Source organism: Caretta caretta, chromosome 5 (assembly GCF_965140235.1).
Source record: "Caretta caretta isolate rCarCar2 chromosome 5, rCarCar1.hap1, whole genome shotgun sequence".
NCBI lineage: Eukaryota > Metazoa > Chordata > Testudines > Cheloniidae > Caretta > Caretta caretta.
The window spans coordinates 104,290,774-104,308,938 of record NC_134210.1 but is presented as its reverse complement, the minus strand read 5'-3'; the positions used below and the strand labels follow the sequence as shown (position 1 = coordinate 104,308,938).

The following is an 18,165-nucleotide window of genomic DNA, read 5'->3' as shown; positions in this document are numbered from 1 at the left end:
TTTACGGTTTTGTTCCATTTAGATGTTGAAAAGATTAACTTGTTTTAGCCTTTGGCCAAAAATAAAATAAAATAAAATAAAAGGTTTTGGGGTTTTTTGTTTTTTTAAGAAGGAATTCTAAAATGTTTAATGAAAAGGTCAGAATTTTACAAAAATCCTGGATATTTGGTGAAATTTGAAATGTCTACAGTTTCTCCTGTGCTGAACACAATAGGTAGGGAAGCTATATTATGTATAACCCGCCTCATGAAGGAGACCAGATGAGGACATCCAAAATGTTGGATGCCTATTTGGTTCTCAGGATTTCAAAACTCATATTACATCAATACCAAGCAACAAGGCAAGCAACACAAATATTGCAATTTTGGGCATTTCTAGCAGGATTCTGGGCTTCTGTGCCTGGGTCTCAGGAAAACACAGCACATGCTTCTTTGCTTTTAGTGAAAAAGCATCCAGTAGAAGGCTAACACTGTGTAAATATAAAATCTTTGATTGTTTTATTATAGGTTGTGGTAATGGTACTATTATAGTTGAACAACCAGATCTTGAAAAATCTGCTAGCCCACGATGAATAGAAACCATACCTAGGTGTCATCAGCTTCTGGAAAATCTAATCTAAGCTTTTATTTTAAAAAAAAATTCTAGCCCTTATGGCTGCAAAGATATCCTTATGGCTTCAAACACAAATTAAGTGGAAGTGATGGCATGCTGTCTGTCTGAGGTTAGGAAACAGACAAGCTTCAGTGCCTCTGTTGCTGCTCACATCTTTATCAACTAAAGAGTATACTGGCATGTACTACAGAATGCTTTACTTTCACACAGTCAGAAGCACATAACACCAATGTCTAAGAGGACATTTGACCAACTTGCTTAGAATAAGCAAAAAGGTGATTAGTTTTCAGAGATGTGGTGGTCACCCTTTGAGAAGTAGGACATCTAGTTACTCCCTACTCACAAACCAGTGTTGACAATGAAAACAAACATTCATTTGCTGAATCAGGCATTTCTAATCAATATAACAATAAACATTCTTTAGGGGTAAGCATTGCTAACGGACGGCAGGAATGTACATTGTAAACAGCCCCAAAAGGTTTCCTTACCTTGCATATCTGAGACGTATACTGCAGAAGTTTCTTGTGATCCAGCCTCTCCTTGTGTTTCTGGATATAGTCTCGCAAACTTCCATACGGTAAATATTCCATTATTAATCTCAGATTTCTACGACCTTTTTAAATACATACAAAATATAAGGTTCTATTTTTGTCATTTCTTAATACAAATAATTATATACGTCTGCAAATAAATTTACTAGCAAACAGTGCTGAAAATATTTAAATATTTCACCCTGGAGGCTCTTCTATTCTTGCTCCATCAGAACATGTGTAGTTCCTTTCCTTACATAAGTGAGTGACTAGAACAGTCTTACATAGCCTGTGTCACACCACATTCTTACTCTGTATGGAAGTAAGATGGATAGATTTGCAGTTTTAACCTTGGCCGCATCTGCACTACATATACCACCATGGTTTTGTAACGAGGTCATGACACCCTCCTCCTCTGACCTAGTTACAATAAACACAAAGTTGAACTATGTCCACAGAGCAGAACATAACACAGTTTTGTGTCAGACATCTTTGCACGTTCATACTATCACAATGCCCAGCCATGTTTGTATCAGTGCATCGTGAGAAATCTGGAGTTATGGCACATCTCAGCAGGGAATACAAAGTCAGGAGGTCACACACAGAGTGCCGCCAACAGCACATGGGGCAAGACACTCCATGGGGTGAGACACCCCATAGAGCTAGAAAGAAGTAGGAGTGACAATCCAGTTACATGGGTATGCGCAGGGATCTCAGCCACACAGCAAATAAAGCTTCAATTTTGCAATGGACAATGCACGAGCATACCACTGTATCCATGCAGAACTGAGGTGAAGTCAATAGGAAAGAGTATCATGTTAATGAACACAATATTAAACACATACTTGTCCCTGTCTACATGTTTAAAATCATATTAGTAAACACCATGTATTTTGCCAGTGTAGAGAAGGTCGTAGAGAAAGGACTTCTAAAATGTGATCAATGTTTTATTTTGCAGTGCCAAAGTGACAAGAATGCACAACGAACTGAGCAAAACACATGGATTGTGTGTGGTGTGTTTGTACACATTGTCTTCTATGAAAACCTAGACATCCTCTCTCACTCAAACCTCAAACTTTCACAGCTGGATACTTTTCTAGTAAAGTAAATAAATATACAAACAGATGCATCCAACCTAGAGCAAACTAATGACTCCATAATTGAAGAAACAGTTACAGGACCGATGGAGAATTCTCTGTTAGTTTACCTGCAATTTTTAACCAGAAATACTCAAGTGCCTTATCTAGAGTACATCTTAAATAGCACAAGATTCTACAATAAATTCTGCTAAGCCCAAAACACTGACAATGCAACAGATTTAGGCCTTTTTAAAGAGGCTTCACAGCAGACAATTTTTCTCCAACTATTTTCTAATGAAGGAGCATAATGAAAGTTGATCAGTCTCTCAGTTTTACTATGTCCCATATCAGTTGTGAAATAAATGGCAAGAACACATAGACTAAAATGAAACACTGCTTCATATAGCACAGATTCAGCCCGTTGAATTCACTGTCACAGGTGGACATTGAGTTAAATATTGTACCTGAAGCACTGAATGAATATTAATGCCCTCTGTGGTTCACAAACTGAGAGTGCCATACTGGCTCAGTTCATTTGTTCATGAAGTATACTACCTTGCTCCAGCATCAGGCAATATCTGTTGCTTCACAAGAAGATAAACAAATCTCAACACTAATGATACACCTACCCACTAGTATGCAGCGCTGTGTAGTGGTGGTGGTGGGGTGGGGGTGGGGGGGCAGGGGATTCCTTCCTGAGCACAGCAGGCTATCATTATATTATCATCATCTTTTAGGAAAAGTTTACTAATCGGTTTCTCTCAAGAGAACAAAGACCTCCTTTGCAGGGTAGAATGAGAGGCCACAGACAAGCTCAACAAAAATGTTCAAAGTCTGTAGGCCCTGGGGAAAAAAATTACTCCAATGAGGCAGCAAGTGAGAGCAAATCTACTAAAATCCACCTAATCCTGGTTTTGATTAGAGAAAGGAGTGAGAAGTTATGCAGCAATTTAGTCCTGCTGTCTCTGAAATCAGAATTTATAAAGGCAATCTTCTCCCACATTTTCATTTACCTAAAATAAATCAAATTGTTATCGCACTGTAATAGGACATAATCACAGAAGTGCATTTAAACTTTTCTTTAATCACTGAACATATTTTTAATTAAATACCGTGTCAGTGAATGCTTAGTAATTGTCCTTTAGCCTGCCCAGCAATGTGCATTTATCTACTTAAACCCACATTAACATAAATGCAAATTTGTGTATTTACACTCAGCTACTGCTGCAAGTTAAGCGCTGAGTCCCAGCCACAATATTTACTTAAAATACATGTGAAGGTGAAGTGGAAATGCTTATTTCTGAAGCAAGAGACTATTCGTATGTCCAAAGTTATATCTGATTCATGCTTTAACTAGCACCCCCAACACAAAACAGAAATTAGTCTTTTAAAGTTCCATCTCGTTACACAGGTGAAGATGGTAGCTGCCGTCAAGTTGGTCAGCAATGTTAACAGCTTAAAAAGCTTCATTTTGGTTTGAAAACAAGGTTTTTTAAAGCAAAGCCCAAGGGTGAAATCCTGACGCTACCGATGAGAATGGCAAAACTCCCACTGATTTCAACAGAGCCAAGATTTCACTCCATGACTTTAAAGCTTCTAACACACTCCCTGGCTATTCTCCTCTCATAAAGGAAGTCCATGAAGTGGTGAGTTTCACTCTGCTGAGACACGGCAGTGAGTCAAAAACAAAAAGCTGAAGAAATATTTAGGTTCCCCAACATTTTTATGGAACTATTGATGACTTTCTACACAGATTTTTGTCTGTACTTTACAGTGTGATTAGTTGCAAATAGTTACAATTTTTACTTTTAAAGAAGTTATCAGAGAATAGTCGTCTATAACTGCAACAGATTAACTAGATGAAATTGTGTCCATTTGGCATAATGAAGCACAATATGATGGACACTGATTCTTTTGCTATGCCATCTATAAAAGCTCTGATAAAGTCAGGAAATGTATCCCAACAACATGAAAACATTTAATGGAGTTCTGGCTTTGTATTGATTAATAAGCAGTGTGAGCAAGGAAGGACAAACACCTGTTAGGCATGGTCTAGATAATACTTAGTCCTGCCTTGAGTGCAGGGGACTGGACTAGATGACCCCTTGATGTCCCTTCCAGTTCTATGATTCTATGTTAAATGCTTTACATACCGGCACTGTAGCACACTCCCTTGTACTTAACAATGTTATCGTGCTGCAGGGATTTAAGGATTTCAATTTCCCTTTCAAAATCTCGTAGGTGCTCTTCTGTGCTGTGCTGTAGCTTTTTCACAGCCACTACCTCTCCAGTATTGTCTTGTAGTGGGTCATACCGGCACATCTCGACACTGCCAAAGTTACCCTAGACCAAAACAGAAACGCAAACTAAAAAAGCCCATGTCACAGTCGTTTCCTAATCACCTGTGTAGGACTGCACCAGGATTAAAGTGACCAGATTTTCAAAGTGAAAAACCAGGACACCGGGCTGCCGGGGGGTGGGGGTGGGGGGAAGTATCGCAGGGGACAGTTTAGGTGGGATTAGGGGGAGATGTGTTTGGGAAGCAGGTTGAGGAGGTGGGAAGAAGGGGAAAGAGGATATTCAGGATAGTTCAGATACAAAAAAATAATCAGTTACCATGCCGAAGAGCTTAGGAGCAATTTTAAATGAATCTAAGAGCAGAAAATAAAAATGGAAAAAGATAGGTCTCTCTTGGTGTTAGTAACGCACTCCTGAAACATTTAACCGCTCAGTGCCACTAGATTCAGTGCAGAGATTCCATCCCAGAGTTCTCTCCTGTTTAGTGATATCCTACACAGTGACTGACAGGCAAAATCAGGACAGAATGTGCATTGTGCTTATATCTGTCTGAAACCATGTTTACACAATCTATTCCAGTAACACAAGGGTGCAGTGAAAATAATGTATAAGAAATCACCGGGAGGCAATTGAAAGGTGGGGTTCTTCCAGCCACTTAGGGCTTGTCCACACTTGAAACACTACAGCAGCACAGCTGCGCTGCTGTAGTGCTTCCTTGAAGATGCTATCTACACCAACCGGAGGGGTTTTCCCAGCAGCATTGGTAATTCATCTTCCCAAGAGGCAGTAGCTAGGTTGATGGAAGAACGCTTCCGTCAACCTAGTGCTGTCGACAGGGGGACTTAGGTCAGCTTAACAACGCCGCTCAGGGTGTGGATTTTTCACATGCCTGACAGACGTAGTTAAACCGACCTAATTTTTTAGTGCAGACCAGGCCTTAGAGTTCAAAACTTCCTTCCAAGTGGCTAATCACCCATTAATGAGAACATGCAGAGTCATCTCGAAGAACCTCAGTTACACCTAAGTAACCTTATTTCTTTCAGCCAATTAGAGTTCAAAGCTTCCTACCTTGCCAAGTTGCTGTAAGAACTTAAGGTGTCTCTCTTCAAATTGCGTTGGGTCCCTGTCTTCAAATGCCCCAGAAAACCCAAGAGCACCAATCCTCATGTTTGGCAACATGTCATTTTCTGTCAATAGCTCATAATCTGGGCAAATACAAAAAAATGATGAAAGGGCAAATGTTGTCATTTTGCTGACATGCTCCCCTCTCCTCTCAATATTCTATTTTGCTCTGGATAGACATAAACAGTGTATTGAACTCAGTTTCCTAAATAAATATTAGATACTATGTTGCTGCCATAAAGAATGACAAACCAGCAAATTGGAGTGACACTCTGGATGCTGCTGGGCCAAAAAAAAAAGATAGACTGGTCTTGACAGCTGACTAACAGTGACCCTTCTCTTAAGAATTTTCAAACATGCATTTTTGCAAACCAATCCTTGCTGGTTTAACTATAACACCTACTGTGCAATGGCCCCTTTTCTAGGGGGGACAACATTCAAAAATCAGAAGGGCATTTGGTAACCAGAGAGTAAGTCTGCAGGAACAGTAGCAAGTTTAGCAGTATTTATCCCAGCACCTGGGAGAAAGTACAAGGATCATTGATATAATGTGCTTCACTAAGAAGCTAGGCGTGCAATCTTGCCAATGTATTTGAAATAAATATTTATAATACAATGAAAATGTTTTGGGTGATCCCCCAGTAAAATTCACTTTTAATAGCAAACTGGAAAACAATAAAATATATTCATTATAATTTCTGTTGTTTATATTCTGGTAGTGCCTTGGACCAGGATCCCATTATTCTAGGCATTCTGTGGACACAGAAAAAAAACAACAGCTCCTGCCCCAAAGAGTTCACAATCTTCTACCAAAAATCCATTCCCTTTCCTTCATGAGCTTACCTGGCGTGAACAAGCTGTTAAGATCACGTATAATGGCTCTGAAAGAAAGTCTGAAATCTGGCTCATAATCCATACAGTTGTTTATAAGATTTGCTAGTTCTGTCCAGTTTGGAGCAGGAAGCTGGTGCCTATCTTCATAAAACTGTAGCTTCTAGGATTAAAGATATACAAGATGCTTTAGCATATAATAGCATTCTCAGCAGTTTTGTGACAAACATGATATCTGTGGCAGAACAGCCATTTCTGGTTTAAACGAGAAAGACCAATTTATTTTCTTTGCGCAGGTGATTCTGTGCAGCCTAACTAGGATGGAACAGTAAGAAAGTGTTGCCCACCTGTGGGCTGGCTGAGTTCTGTCTCTAGCTGTAAGAGCCTCATTCTGATTATGAGAGAGTGTGGATGAGTCAGAGGGGGCTAGTATCTCAGACGTTTCTCCTTCCAGGTCTATCCAGTGGCTCTGCTAGGAATGTGTTATTAAATGAGCTCATTGAGGGAACTATTGGGAAATTACAGCAGCAGCCGCCACAGGCAGGATTAGGCTTCTGTGATGGGTACAAGTGAGTTTGTATAAAGCTCCAAAAAGGGTTGGGTTTTGTGTTTAGGGGACTCTCCTGATGATTTTCAAGAGAGATGGACTAAATATGCCTGCAGAAAAGACCTGCAATATTACGGAGCAATAATTCTGGAAATTTTTAAAGTTGTATTCTATTTTTGGAGACATTTTTATATCTGTAAACGCTTCTGCATTGGATAATTTGGGGCTGGGACTCTCTGCAAGACCCAATGTGATACTGCACTAAAAAGCATTTTAAGGGTGACTAGAAAGTATAATCAACAAAGAAACATGGTATTCACAGGTACAGTAACAAACAACGCTACTTGCCAATACTTACTCTGGGAGAATCCAGTGCACCAAGGGGCTTGTCTCCCCCACTGCAGATTTCCCATAAAGTGGTACCAAAACTCCACTTGTCTGTTGCTAAGCTTAGCTGTTTGGGATTTTCAATGCATTCAGGTGGGACCCAGGGTATCCTTTCAAGAAGAACTATGTAATCATGAAAACACAACAGGTCACAAATAATACTGAAGTGTCTACTTTTATCTCCAAATTCTACTTAAACACATTAGAATTAGTAAAAGTTTGAATTTCTACAATTCCCTTATTTTTTTAGAATGAAATACTTCAACTCTTCTCAAGTTCCTGTTCTTCAATAGTAAATGCTAAATGACACACGCACAAATGATGAACTTGTAACTAGGATGAAGTATCATTGCTTCTAATTTTAAAAGTTCATTGACTGTCTTCTCTTTATAGCCCCATGAAGCCAGATCTAAGGAATTTCTACATCGTGTTGTTGCTCTGACATGAATGCCCTTTCCCACTATCAAGGAACAGTAGTTCCCACACAAGATTGAGAGGGTGAAAAATCAGAGGCATACGCTTAGCAGTTTTCAGATGGGGCGCAACATGCTGACTCTGCAACAAGCAGCAGTGTGCACACATCGGAATTCATCTGTTTGAATCTTCATTATTTGATCAAAACTAAAACTGATCGGAGAACAAGCTAAAAGGATACTGTCAGATCAGTTTAGACCCAAGATTTAGGATTTTTGAAATTAAGTTCACAAAAGAATGCCATCAAAAGAAATGTTGCAACTTTTAAAAAATTCAGTGGAAAGTTTATTGGATAACATCACCATCACACTACACTGCTTGCATTCCGAAGGTTGCAGCATCCTGCCACCATATATAAACTATAAAGCCAAATATATGATTAATATATGATTAAAGCCAAAATGAATTAGTCTGTTTTCATCTTCCAAGCTGAATATAGCCCCCCCAGACCCCCCCCAAAAAAGTAAACAGTATCAATGAAGACTGGTACCTTAAATTTTAAAAATACTTCCAATTTGAATAATCTAAGATGTTATTTGTAACATGGCTAAGAAAACCTGTTTAAGAATATATGAATTGTCACCTGACAGTGTCACTTTAAAAAGACAAAAGGGGAGAACAATGAGAATGGATACATTATCTATCCATCTAATAGTCAATAATCAGATGCATCCACTTGCGCATGTTGTCCTATTACTAATATTTTTACTCCATTTGAAAGCATTTCACAGCTGGTAAAAGTGACAGAACAGCAGCATATTATAGATATATAGGTCATCATTTTCAAGAGTGCAGTGATTTCAGGTGCCCAGCCTGAGATGCGTTGGGGATGGTTTTGAAAATCAGGTCCCTGCAGTTTCAAATTGGGCACCTGAAAATCCCTGGTTACTTTTGAAAATGCTGGGCTTTCCATATGTTCTCTAAACTTCTCCACATTACTATAATAAAGCACTAGAATCCTGACCTGCAGTGACTACTAATCCAGCAGTATGCCACAAGTACAGTAGACTGAGTCATGCCACATTACAGCATGGTCAAACATCCCTTTGGAAAAGATGTTTTGTTTAGAACATACAGTAATCTGTGTTGAAATGCCAGTCTTCCTAATGTACCATTTTAACCGGTTTGTATTCTTGTACAGACTTATTTAAAACCAAACAAAACCACCCAGCAGAAAATTTTGACTGTTTCCTATAGCCATTTGTTGATAAGATGCAGTTTTAACTGCTGTCTGGGATGGTGTTTTAGGGACTGGAGAAAGGCTGGAGGAGCTTATATCACAATAAACAATCAGTACAATGAGAGGTTGGAGGAATAAAAATACAAATATTTTCAATGTTACAAACAATAGCCCAGACAGTTGACTCCAAGACTTACTGTCTTTTGGCAAAACTGTCATGCTGATGCCAGGATCACTAAGCTTGATAAATGGAAGGTTTCCAGACTTCCTATCTTCTTCTCTGATAAGCAAGATATTTTTTGCACATACATTCCCATGAACCAGGCTTTTATCTTCCTGATAAAGACAAATACATTTTTATGTAAATAAACAGGTAAAAACCAGAAGGCATTTAAAAGAAAGTGTTAGTCTAGGAAATTAAACAGATCGCATATGGCAGGCACAAATAAAATGACACCACTAATTCCTCTCCAACTGGCTAGAAAATTTAACTAATGGTTAAATTATATCCATTATCTATCTAGATTTCCAATTCGGATAGCTTTAATATACGTTCTACAGCTAGGCAGATATCAAATAAGGCCTGAAGTATATTAGTAATTCAAAAAAGGCAGTAGCTTTCACTGGTGGTTAGCTATTAACATTATTAGAAGGTCATTTATATTGAGCATAGGGAGATGAAGGGCGGGGGAGGAATGGTAGGCATGATTCCTGGAAGAAGTTATTTTTAAGTTGGGATTTCAAAAAGAGGAGAGAATGGACCACTTGGCAAACAAAACAGGACAAAATAAGAGCTGCTTATGGAGCAGCATGAGAGAAGGAATGACACCAACAGAGTAACAGAGAAGTGAAGAACATAGTCCGGATAGAAGATTTAGAGGAAGGGAGAGAGAAAGTAGAAGAATAGTAGGACACAAGAGGAGAGATTAAGAAGGAGAAAAATAACGTAGACCATTGACACTAACATCCTTGACTGAAATGGGAGCAACCTGCGTGTGTCTGAGAGCAGAATTTGGCCGAGAATCTTGTAAGTGGCTAACCCTCAGATGGGACTAATTCTGTCCCCTCTTCTGCTTTCAAGTCCCTTTTAACTTCAGTAGGAATGCTGCTCACAGATCAGCCCTTAATTATAGGCAGGGCTGGTAGCACCGTCCATTATTAAGGTTGCCCAATACTTCCTATTATAAGGCCCTATGCTCAGTTGCTTATAACTTTATGAAACTTTAACTGTCAGGGATGAAATTTTTCATGCCCGATGTGTGTCTCAGGCTCAATTTTTTTTGGAAAATTTCAGCCAAAATGGTTCAGTTGTTTTTGAGAAGGATAAGAAAATATACATTACTTTGCCCATGTTAAAAAAATTAAGACATTTCACCTGAAACGCTATACTGCCTCTGCGCTTTGGAGCTGGGACTTGAAATTTGGCAGGGTGGCATGTGTGTCAGCGATGTAACTTTTGCCATCCTCATGAAAATCCACCCAAATTTTCCCAAGTTATAAGCCTTTGAAAAAAATCGCTGTTTGCACATGCAGTAAAGACTTCTTCAACATTAACAGCTAAAATCTCCACCGACTGCATCCTCACCGAGCATGCTGGAGCCTCTCACTGCTCCTAGTGCCAACTAAACTGTGCATGCATCATCCCCACAGATTAGCTCAGCATGCTCCGGCTCAGGGCTATGAAGGCTCAGAAGGGCTTTCCCTGTAACTGCTACTCTGAACCGTGAAGGGGCTAGGATGGGGCTGGGAGCTAGAACTGAAAGCAGGGCCTGTCTCTCCTATGCCTCAATGACCCTCACTGCTGGCACCCAGGCAGCACAGAGGGGGAAGTCATCCGGATTGCAAGAGAGAAAGGAGTAGATTGGGACAAGGAGTCTAGTGAGACTGGGACTGGAGGAGAAAAACCGGGACTGGGAGTTGGAGGGGGAAACTCGGATTAGTTGGGCAAGAAGCCTGGGACTGCATGTGGAGAGGAGGAGAGATTCTGACTCTGAAAGAAAACTTAGAGCAGGAGATGGCTGGGGAAAAGAAGACAGGGACAGGGATGAGAAGCCTGAGGAGTAGGGCCATGGATTGGGAAGGCAAGGAGATTGGGACTGTCACAAGTAGCCAGGGGTGAAAAATAGAAGGGACAGGGACAGATTAATGGGGATGGGGCAGAAGAAATCAGCTTGGTGGAATGTGCAAAAATCTGTGCCCACTAGAACAGACTCTCCTCCAGAGCCTGGAATGGAACCCAAGACAGCTGAGTCTCACCAGTTTTCTGGTGCTGGCAAATATCTGTGAAACCCACTATCAAGGTGAGTGTCTCATCTCCCTTTAGTGCTGGTTCACACAGAGGTATCAGTTATGCCATTAACTCTAGTGCCAGATGTCTGTCAGGTGGATCTAAAGAGTCCAGTCCTACTGATGAACCATATGATGGAATTTCTGTTTTTTCAGTTTGCTTTTTTTAAAAAAACCTAGGAAATCATACACAAAAGGTTATGCTAGAAGAATATTATTAAGGTTGCAAAGTCAAACACTCAGAAGTTAGGAAATACCAGAATTAAGGCTGCCTGTGCAACCTTAATTCAGCTCCCTTATTTGTATGCATTATGATATAGTCTTTAATTACATGATCACATACTTTTTTCCCCACAGGACCGCTGCTTCATTTAGTGAATAGGATGCATCTGCTCTGGGCATGAATCAGGACTTCACAGTAAAGGAGGCTGCTTTTCGTAGGACCTCTGCCCCATTTGTTGCAGAAGTTGGAAGGCGTGTAGTGAAGGAGGTAGGGGATTGCAGAAAATAAAGGGAGGGTCTCGTGGTTAAGACAGTTGAATGCTGCCCTAGTGAACACTTTTGACCTTTATCTCTCTGTGCCTCAGCTTCCCATCCATAAAATGGGGATAAGGATGTTGTGAGGATAAATTAATTAACGTTTGTGACGCACTTAGATACTATACGAATAAGCCAGTAGTGGGCAACCTGCGGTGCGCACACGGCCTGTCAGGGTAATCCGCTTGCGAGCAATGAGACAGTGTTTACATTGACTGTCCACAGGCATGGCTGCCTGCAGCTCCCAGTGGCCGCGGTTCGCCTTTCCAATGGGAGCTGTGGGAAGCTGCGCGGGCTGGCTGCTGCTTCCCGTAGCTCCCATTGGCCGGAAACAGCGAACTGTGGCCACTGGGAGCTGCGGGCAGCTGTGCCTGTGGATGGTCAATGTAAATACTGTCTCACAGCCTGCCAGCGGATTACCCTGACGGGCCGCATACAGCCCGTGGGCCTCAGGTTGCCTACCTCTGCAATAAGTGCTACAAAAAAGCCCATGACAAAATTAATAATGCTATCTTCAGAGTTGTATATGAATAGTGTGCAGTAAATTAGGCTTAAGTCCACACATTGAACAATAAGGAGAAAACAAAATATTGAATTAGCTTCTCATTAACTGAACATTGTCCATTGTGTTAACTGAATGAGGCATGGATCCTGTGGAAAAAACAGTATGTGATCATGTAATTAAAGACTATCTTCATGCATACTCACAAAGGGGCTGAACTAGGTTGAACAGGCAGCCTTCATTCTGGCATTTCCTAACTTTTGAGCGCTTGACTGCATAATGTTATTTTAATGTAGAGTGGGGTGTGTGTGTGTGTAATATGTATAGATAATAAACCATAAGCATATGAATTTGACTATCAAACTAAAAAAAGAAAAAAATCGACTTACCAGAAAATGCATGGCCAATGCCAACTGTTTGGCAACTTCCAATTTCCACAAGATATTGATAGAATTTTTGTTCTTTTTCAAGTATGTGTCCAAGGATCCGAATCTGACATACTCCTGCACCAGGATATCTGATTTAAAGTGTTTAAAAGGTAAACAGACTGTTTAATTTTTCATTCTTGTTTTATAAACGTACTGCTACTACAAGTGAATTGCATCATACGTGCATTTAACTTCTGCAAATTCAACTATACGCGCTTGGCAAAAGAAAAACAACAAGAGACCTGTAAATAGTGCAGGCAATTTCGCCCACCATTCCACTCAATGAGCGTATGCCCCGGAGTGAGCGTGAGATGGGAGACGTGAATCTGCTGTTCCCTCAGTTGGTTTCAGTTCCTGCGTGCCTCTCATAGTGTGAGCATCTCGCCGCACTGAGTGCGATTCTAGTGTTTAAAGATACGTATTTTTCTTACATGGCCCATAAACACAAGCCAACTACTTCATCTGCTGCTCAACCAAAGAAACAGCGATCTGTTCCAACGCTGGAGGAAAAACTGGCTGTGTTGGACTTATTGGGAGATGGTATGTCGGTCTCCAACGTGGCGCGTAAATATGGCCGCAACTAATCTAGCATCCGTGCCATCAAGATTCGAGAAAGAGAAATTCGTCAAGCCGTTGCATCAAACGCTCCAATAACTGCTAAGGTGATGAGCCAGGTGCGTGATAAGACTTCAGTGAAGACTGAAAAGGCATTAAATTTATGGCTGGAAGACATGAACCGGAAACGTGTGCCTATCGATGGCAACATATTGCGAGAAAAGGCTCTTAGCCTTTACGCACTGTTCAAACCTCCCGCCAAAGAGGGACAGCCTTCTGATGAGAAGGAATTCAGAGCCAGCCAAGGTTGGCTTAACAGTTTTAGGAACCGCTTCAACTTCAAAAACATGCAGACTACTGGTGAAGCTGCATCTGCCAATGAAGAGGCAGCAAAAACCTACCCCAAACAATTAAAGAAAATCATAGAAGAAAAGGGCTATCTTCCAGAACAAGTTTTTAATGCTGACGAGACTGGGCTCTCCTTAAAAAAATGCCCAACTGCACTTACATTTCAAAATCAGAAGGACAAGACCATGTGACTGTGTTGTTTTGTGGCAATGCAGCTGGGCATTTAATAAAGCTGGGCTTGCTCACAGAGCTGCAAATCCCCGTGGCCTAAAAGGCAAGAACAAAAATCTCCTGCCTGTGTTCTGGCAATCAAATAAAAAGGCTTGGGTGACAGCAGCATTATTTCTGGATTGGTTCCACAAGTGTTTCATTCCGGAGGTCAGGCGGTACCTTGAAGAGAAAGGACTTGACTTTAAAGTGTTGCTGATTGTAGACAATGCTCCTGGCCACCCTGTGGCACTCCAGTTTGCGCATAACGACGTTGAAGTCATCTTTCTCCCCCCCAATACCCCTCCATCCTCCAACCTCTCGACCAAGGTGTGATTCACTGTTTCAAGGCCACGTACACGAGGCTTACGTTCTCACAGAGACGTAACGTTATGGAAGCTGATCCCAATCTTAATGTGATGGACTGTTGGAAGTCCTTCAACATTGCCGATTGCATCACTTGTATTAAACAGGCAATGGATGCAATCAAGCCTGAAACAGTCAATGCATGTTGGCAAAACCTATGGAAAGAATGTGTGAATGATTTTAAGGGTTTCCCGACCATTGACAAAGAAGTGAAACGCATTGTTCAGGTGGCCAGGCAAGCAGGTGGCGATGGCTTCGTCGACATTCTTGAGGAAGAAACTGAAGAATTAATTGAGAACCATAGAGAAACATTGACTAACAAAGAGCGAGAGGAACTGATAAAATTGTCTACAGGAGACGAAGATGATGACGAAGAACAGGAAGAGCCAGCAAGATGGAATCTTCATAAATTTGCTGAAGTGTTCCAAGCAGCGAAACACCTGAATACGATCCCTCTATGGAACGAAGCCTCAAAATCACATGTAGTATTACGGACGATTTGAGACCGTATCAAGAAATGTTTGAGCAGCTCAAGAGACAACAGCGACAGTTGCTGATCACCATGTTTTTCAAGGAAAAACAACCAGCAGCTGATGAGCCTATGCAATCAACTTCTCGAGCTGAACCAGAGCCAACCACTTCATCTACGACTCACTCTCCGTCACCTGGATCAACATCAAGCCCTGACGACCCCCTGTAATTTCCCCCCTGTAATTAAAAATATAGCACTATAAAATTATATTTTGCATATGTACTCTATTATATACTGTACAATACTGTATATATTATGCATATTACTGTACAGGGTTGTATACACAAAACCATGTACAGTATACTGTACTTTATGGGCAATTTAAGGGATTTTTCAAGGGTAATTTTGACTATACGCGATTTTCGCCTTATGCGCGGACTTTAGAACCTAACCCCCACATAAGATGCTACTCCACTGTACTAAGAAACAGATCCAATTTTAACACACACCCCCGCCGCCTTGTGACAATAAAAGTAATGTGGTTTCAAGTTAGCATCATAATGTATAAGTGTATCAATGTCCTATTGCATTAATAAAACAATCATTTCAACTCAGTCACTTTGCAGCTGTTTACAAACTTTCTTCTTCTTTTTTAAAATCTAAAGTTTCATCCTGCTGAATAGAAGTGTTGTTGGTTCTGCTATTGAAACACATTCTTTGTTGGAACAACAGAAGTTCCCCTCTGAAAACAAACTGTGCTAATAGCTTATCTTGTGTAGCACAGCCATAAGAAGAGGCCCTTTCCCCACAGCCTGCCTGTATTAATCTGGCAACACTTGCCTAAATAGTCTTCTAGTCAAGGACCCAGGAAGCCAGCTGCATGGTTGCCACTGTTTCAGTGGTTTATGTTTTTTAGAAACAAATAATTTTAAGTGAAGTGAAATAACCCTGAGCTTCTGCTTTCAATTGTATTCATGTTCCTCATTTGGACTCCAAACACAATGAAAACTATTGTAATCACAGTGTGCTTCCTGCTTTATAACGCAAAAACTGGCCTGCAACTTAGTCTTTTAAAGAACATGCAGTGTTTTCAGAACTATACAAAATAAATTTTACTCAGATCTGTAGCAGACTTATCTGAACTAAATGTAGTTGTTGCTAACATAGGGGACTGGCCTCCTCTCAGTAGACTAAGGAAGTTACATAAGTAAATCTCCCAGGTCTTTAGAGGTAAATAGACTACAGAGTCTAATTATGAGTTTAAAGATGAATTACTATACTTACAAACAAGTTATCTGAAGATAAAATTCCCTACTGATACAGTACATTATACAACCATTGAAAGTATGTATGCTAACACCACCACAAGTGAACTGGGAAATCAAGGAGAATATTTACTGAATATTAAGATACAGCTACAAGAATGCTATAGCCAGGGTGCTTGGAAGTATAACAATACATATGTAAAATTATGTCACAAAATATGAAAGCTAATCACAGAAATCCCAGAAGGTTTCTACTTCTATTTTCCAAGGACAAGCACACTTAAAGAAAACAGATCATGTAAAACATTTATGTTTTAAGTAGAGGCATAATAGTAAAAAGGGATGTAGGGTGTGTTATCAGAGCAATACAAATAGGTAAAGTCGGCTCTACCAATCCTTACCCTCTCTTGCAAGAAAACCTGCTCCTGTTCTTAAGAACTTTAGAGATAAACCATGTGTATATGGAGAAGTTTTAAACTTTGTCATTTCAACATTTAAGAAATAAACAAAACATCTTTGTGAAATGTATTCTTACAGATATGTTAGATAAATGCAAAGCTCTAACTACAGCATCTAATGTTATTGCTATGTAAATGGTAAAAAGCTTTATGTACTAACATGGAATCTAATAACCTTGCTAAAGTAGTGTAAAAAGCCATTTAAGTACAGAATATTTATATTATTGAGGAATTAATTACTGGCAGTGGCAAACCCTCAACCAACTGCAGAAGACCAGAATAATCTTTCCAAAGGCAACAATTTTTAATTATATAAGTTCAAGACTTTGTAAGAGTTATTTAAATTTAAGAAGACTGTTCTGACAATTAAAAACTTTTCTATTAAAAAAAGAGTATATGGACTATTTGAAGAACAGAATTTAATTTCCTGTCAAACGCTAACAAAACTGAAAGACAATCTCAGAAAATGGACTGAATAAAAAGAGTTAAACCTAATTTTAAAAGTTATCTGGAATAGATCTTTCCTGACCCAAAAAGCACAAAGGCAGAAAGAAACGCTGCACTTCAGAAGCTGAAGGTGTCACCTAAGCCGACCCCCAAGGTATGAAGCCAACCAAAGAGCAACAGCAATCAACTTTGAATCTAAACAAGCCTGAAAGAGGAGTGTTTTCCTATAATGTCATGAAAATTGGAAGGAGAAGGGTATAAAAACTCTGAAGTGAGCACCCTTTCTCTCACACATACCCTCGGCTATCCTGCTCAAAATAGCACTCCACAAGCAAGCTGCCATAGACAGAGAAGACTCAAGAATAAACCAACCCAAGGATACCTCCCCGAGCCTTCAACATCGACTGGCGAGAGAAAGGTTTCAGAGTAGCAGCCGTGTTAGTCTGTATTCGCAAAAAGAAAAGGAGTACTTGTGGCACCTTAGAGACTAACAAATTTATCTGAGCATAAGCTTTCGTGGGCTACAGCTTGCTTCAGCTCACGAAAGCTTATGTTCAGATAAATTTGTTAGTCTCTAAGGTGCCACAAGTACTCCTTTTCTTTTTGGTGAGAGAAAGTTAACTAAGACTAAGGGATTAGCTTTAAATTCTTGTAATAATTTTATTGGGATATGAAAATGCTGGTGTAACTTATATTACTGTTTCTCCTATGCAGTGTAGTTGTAGCCATGTCGGTCCCAGGATATTAGAAACACAAAGTTGGTGATTGATATCTTTTATTATTGATCCAATACAAGATATTACCTCACCTACCCTGTCTTAACTGTTTCTCCTGTTAATCACCAGATGGTTAGACCATGTATTCCTGTACAAGAGGCTAATTTGGGGAAACAATATACTTTGGTCTTAACTTATCAAGAGAAAAGCACCCCCAAAGGTGTTTGACTCTAAGGAATTTAATCTCTGTTAAAAGCTCTGTATGACTATCTGTGGAGAAGAGTTTGTAAGAGAAGCCACTAGTCTATCACTTGTATTCTGTCATTTGTATTGTTTTGTTTAATGTTTGTTTTCCTTTCTATAATAATAAAACTAACATAGTAAGTGATTGTGATTATTTTTCTTGGTCTTGATCATTGTAGTCAGTAAGGTACATTTCCCCCTCCTTCCTCCCCCCATGCGACTAAGAAGCGGGAGTCACATCCCTTAGTTGGCAATAAGAGAAACAATTAGTAAGA

At 40.0% G+C, this 18,165-nt stretch overlaps 1 protein-coding gene and 1 long non-coding RNA gene across 9 annotated transcripts in view; one reads left to right on the top strand and one right to left on the bottom strand.

The window, feature by feature from the left end:
- The window catches only part of LOC142072208 (uncharacterized), a 630,664-nt gene that overhangs the window by 188,588 nt on the left and 423,911 nt on the right, over positions 1–18,165 (top strand). The gene's annotated exons all lie outside the window — the stretch shown is intronic.
- Positions 1–18,165, bottom strand: part of JAK2 (Janus kinase 2) — a 190,596-nt gene that overhangs the window by 57,303 nt on the left and 115,128 nt on the right. For all 8 annotated transcript variants that reach the window (XR_012668609.1, XM_048850409.2, XM_048850403.2 and 5 more), the window contains exons 14-20: positions 12,775–12,902; positions 9,258–9,396; positions 7,378–7,529; positions 6,485–6,635; positions 5,588–5,724; positions 4,375–4,564; positions 1,101–1,225 (exon numbers count right to left, since the gene is read on the bottom strand). Coding sequence is in view for 7 of the 8 variants with exons in the window: in XM_048850409.2 (XP_048706366.1) it covers positions 1,101–1,225; positions 4,375–4,564; positions 5,588–5,724; positions 6,485–6,635; positions 7,378–7,529; positions 9,258–9,396; positions 12,775–12,902 (1,022 nt within the window). In the remaining variant the exon portion in view is untranslated. The remainder of the gene's footprint in view (positions 1–1,100; positions 1,226–4,374; positions 4,565–5,587; positions 5,725–6,484; positions 6,636–7,377; positions 7,530–9,257; positions 9,397–12,774; positions 12,903–18,165) is intronic.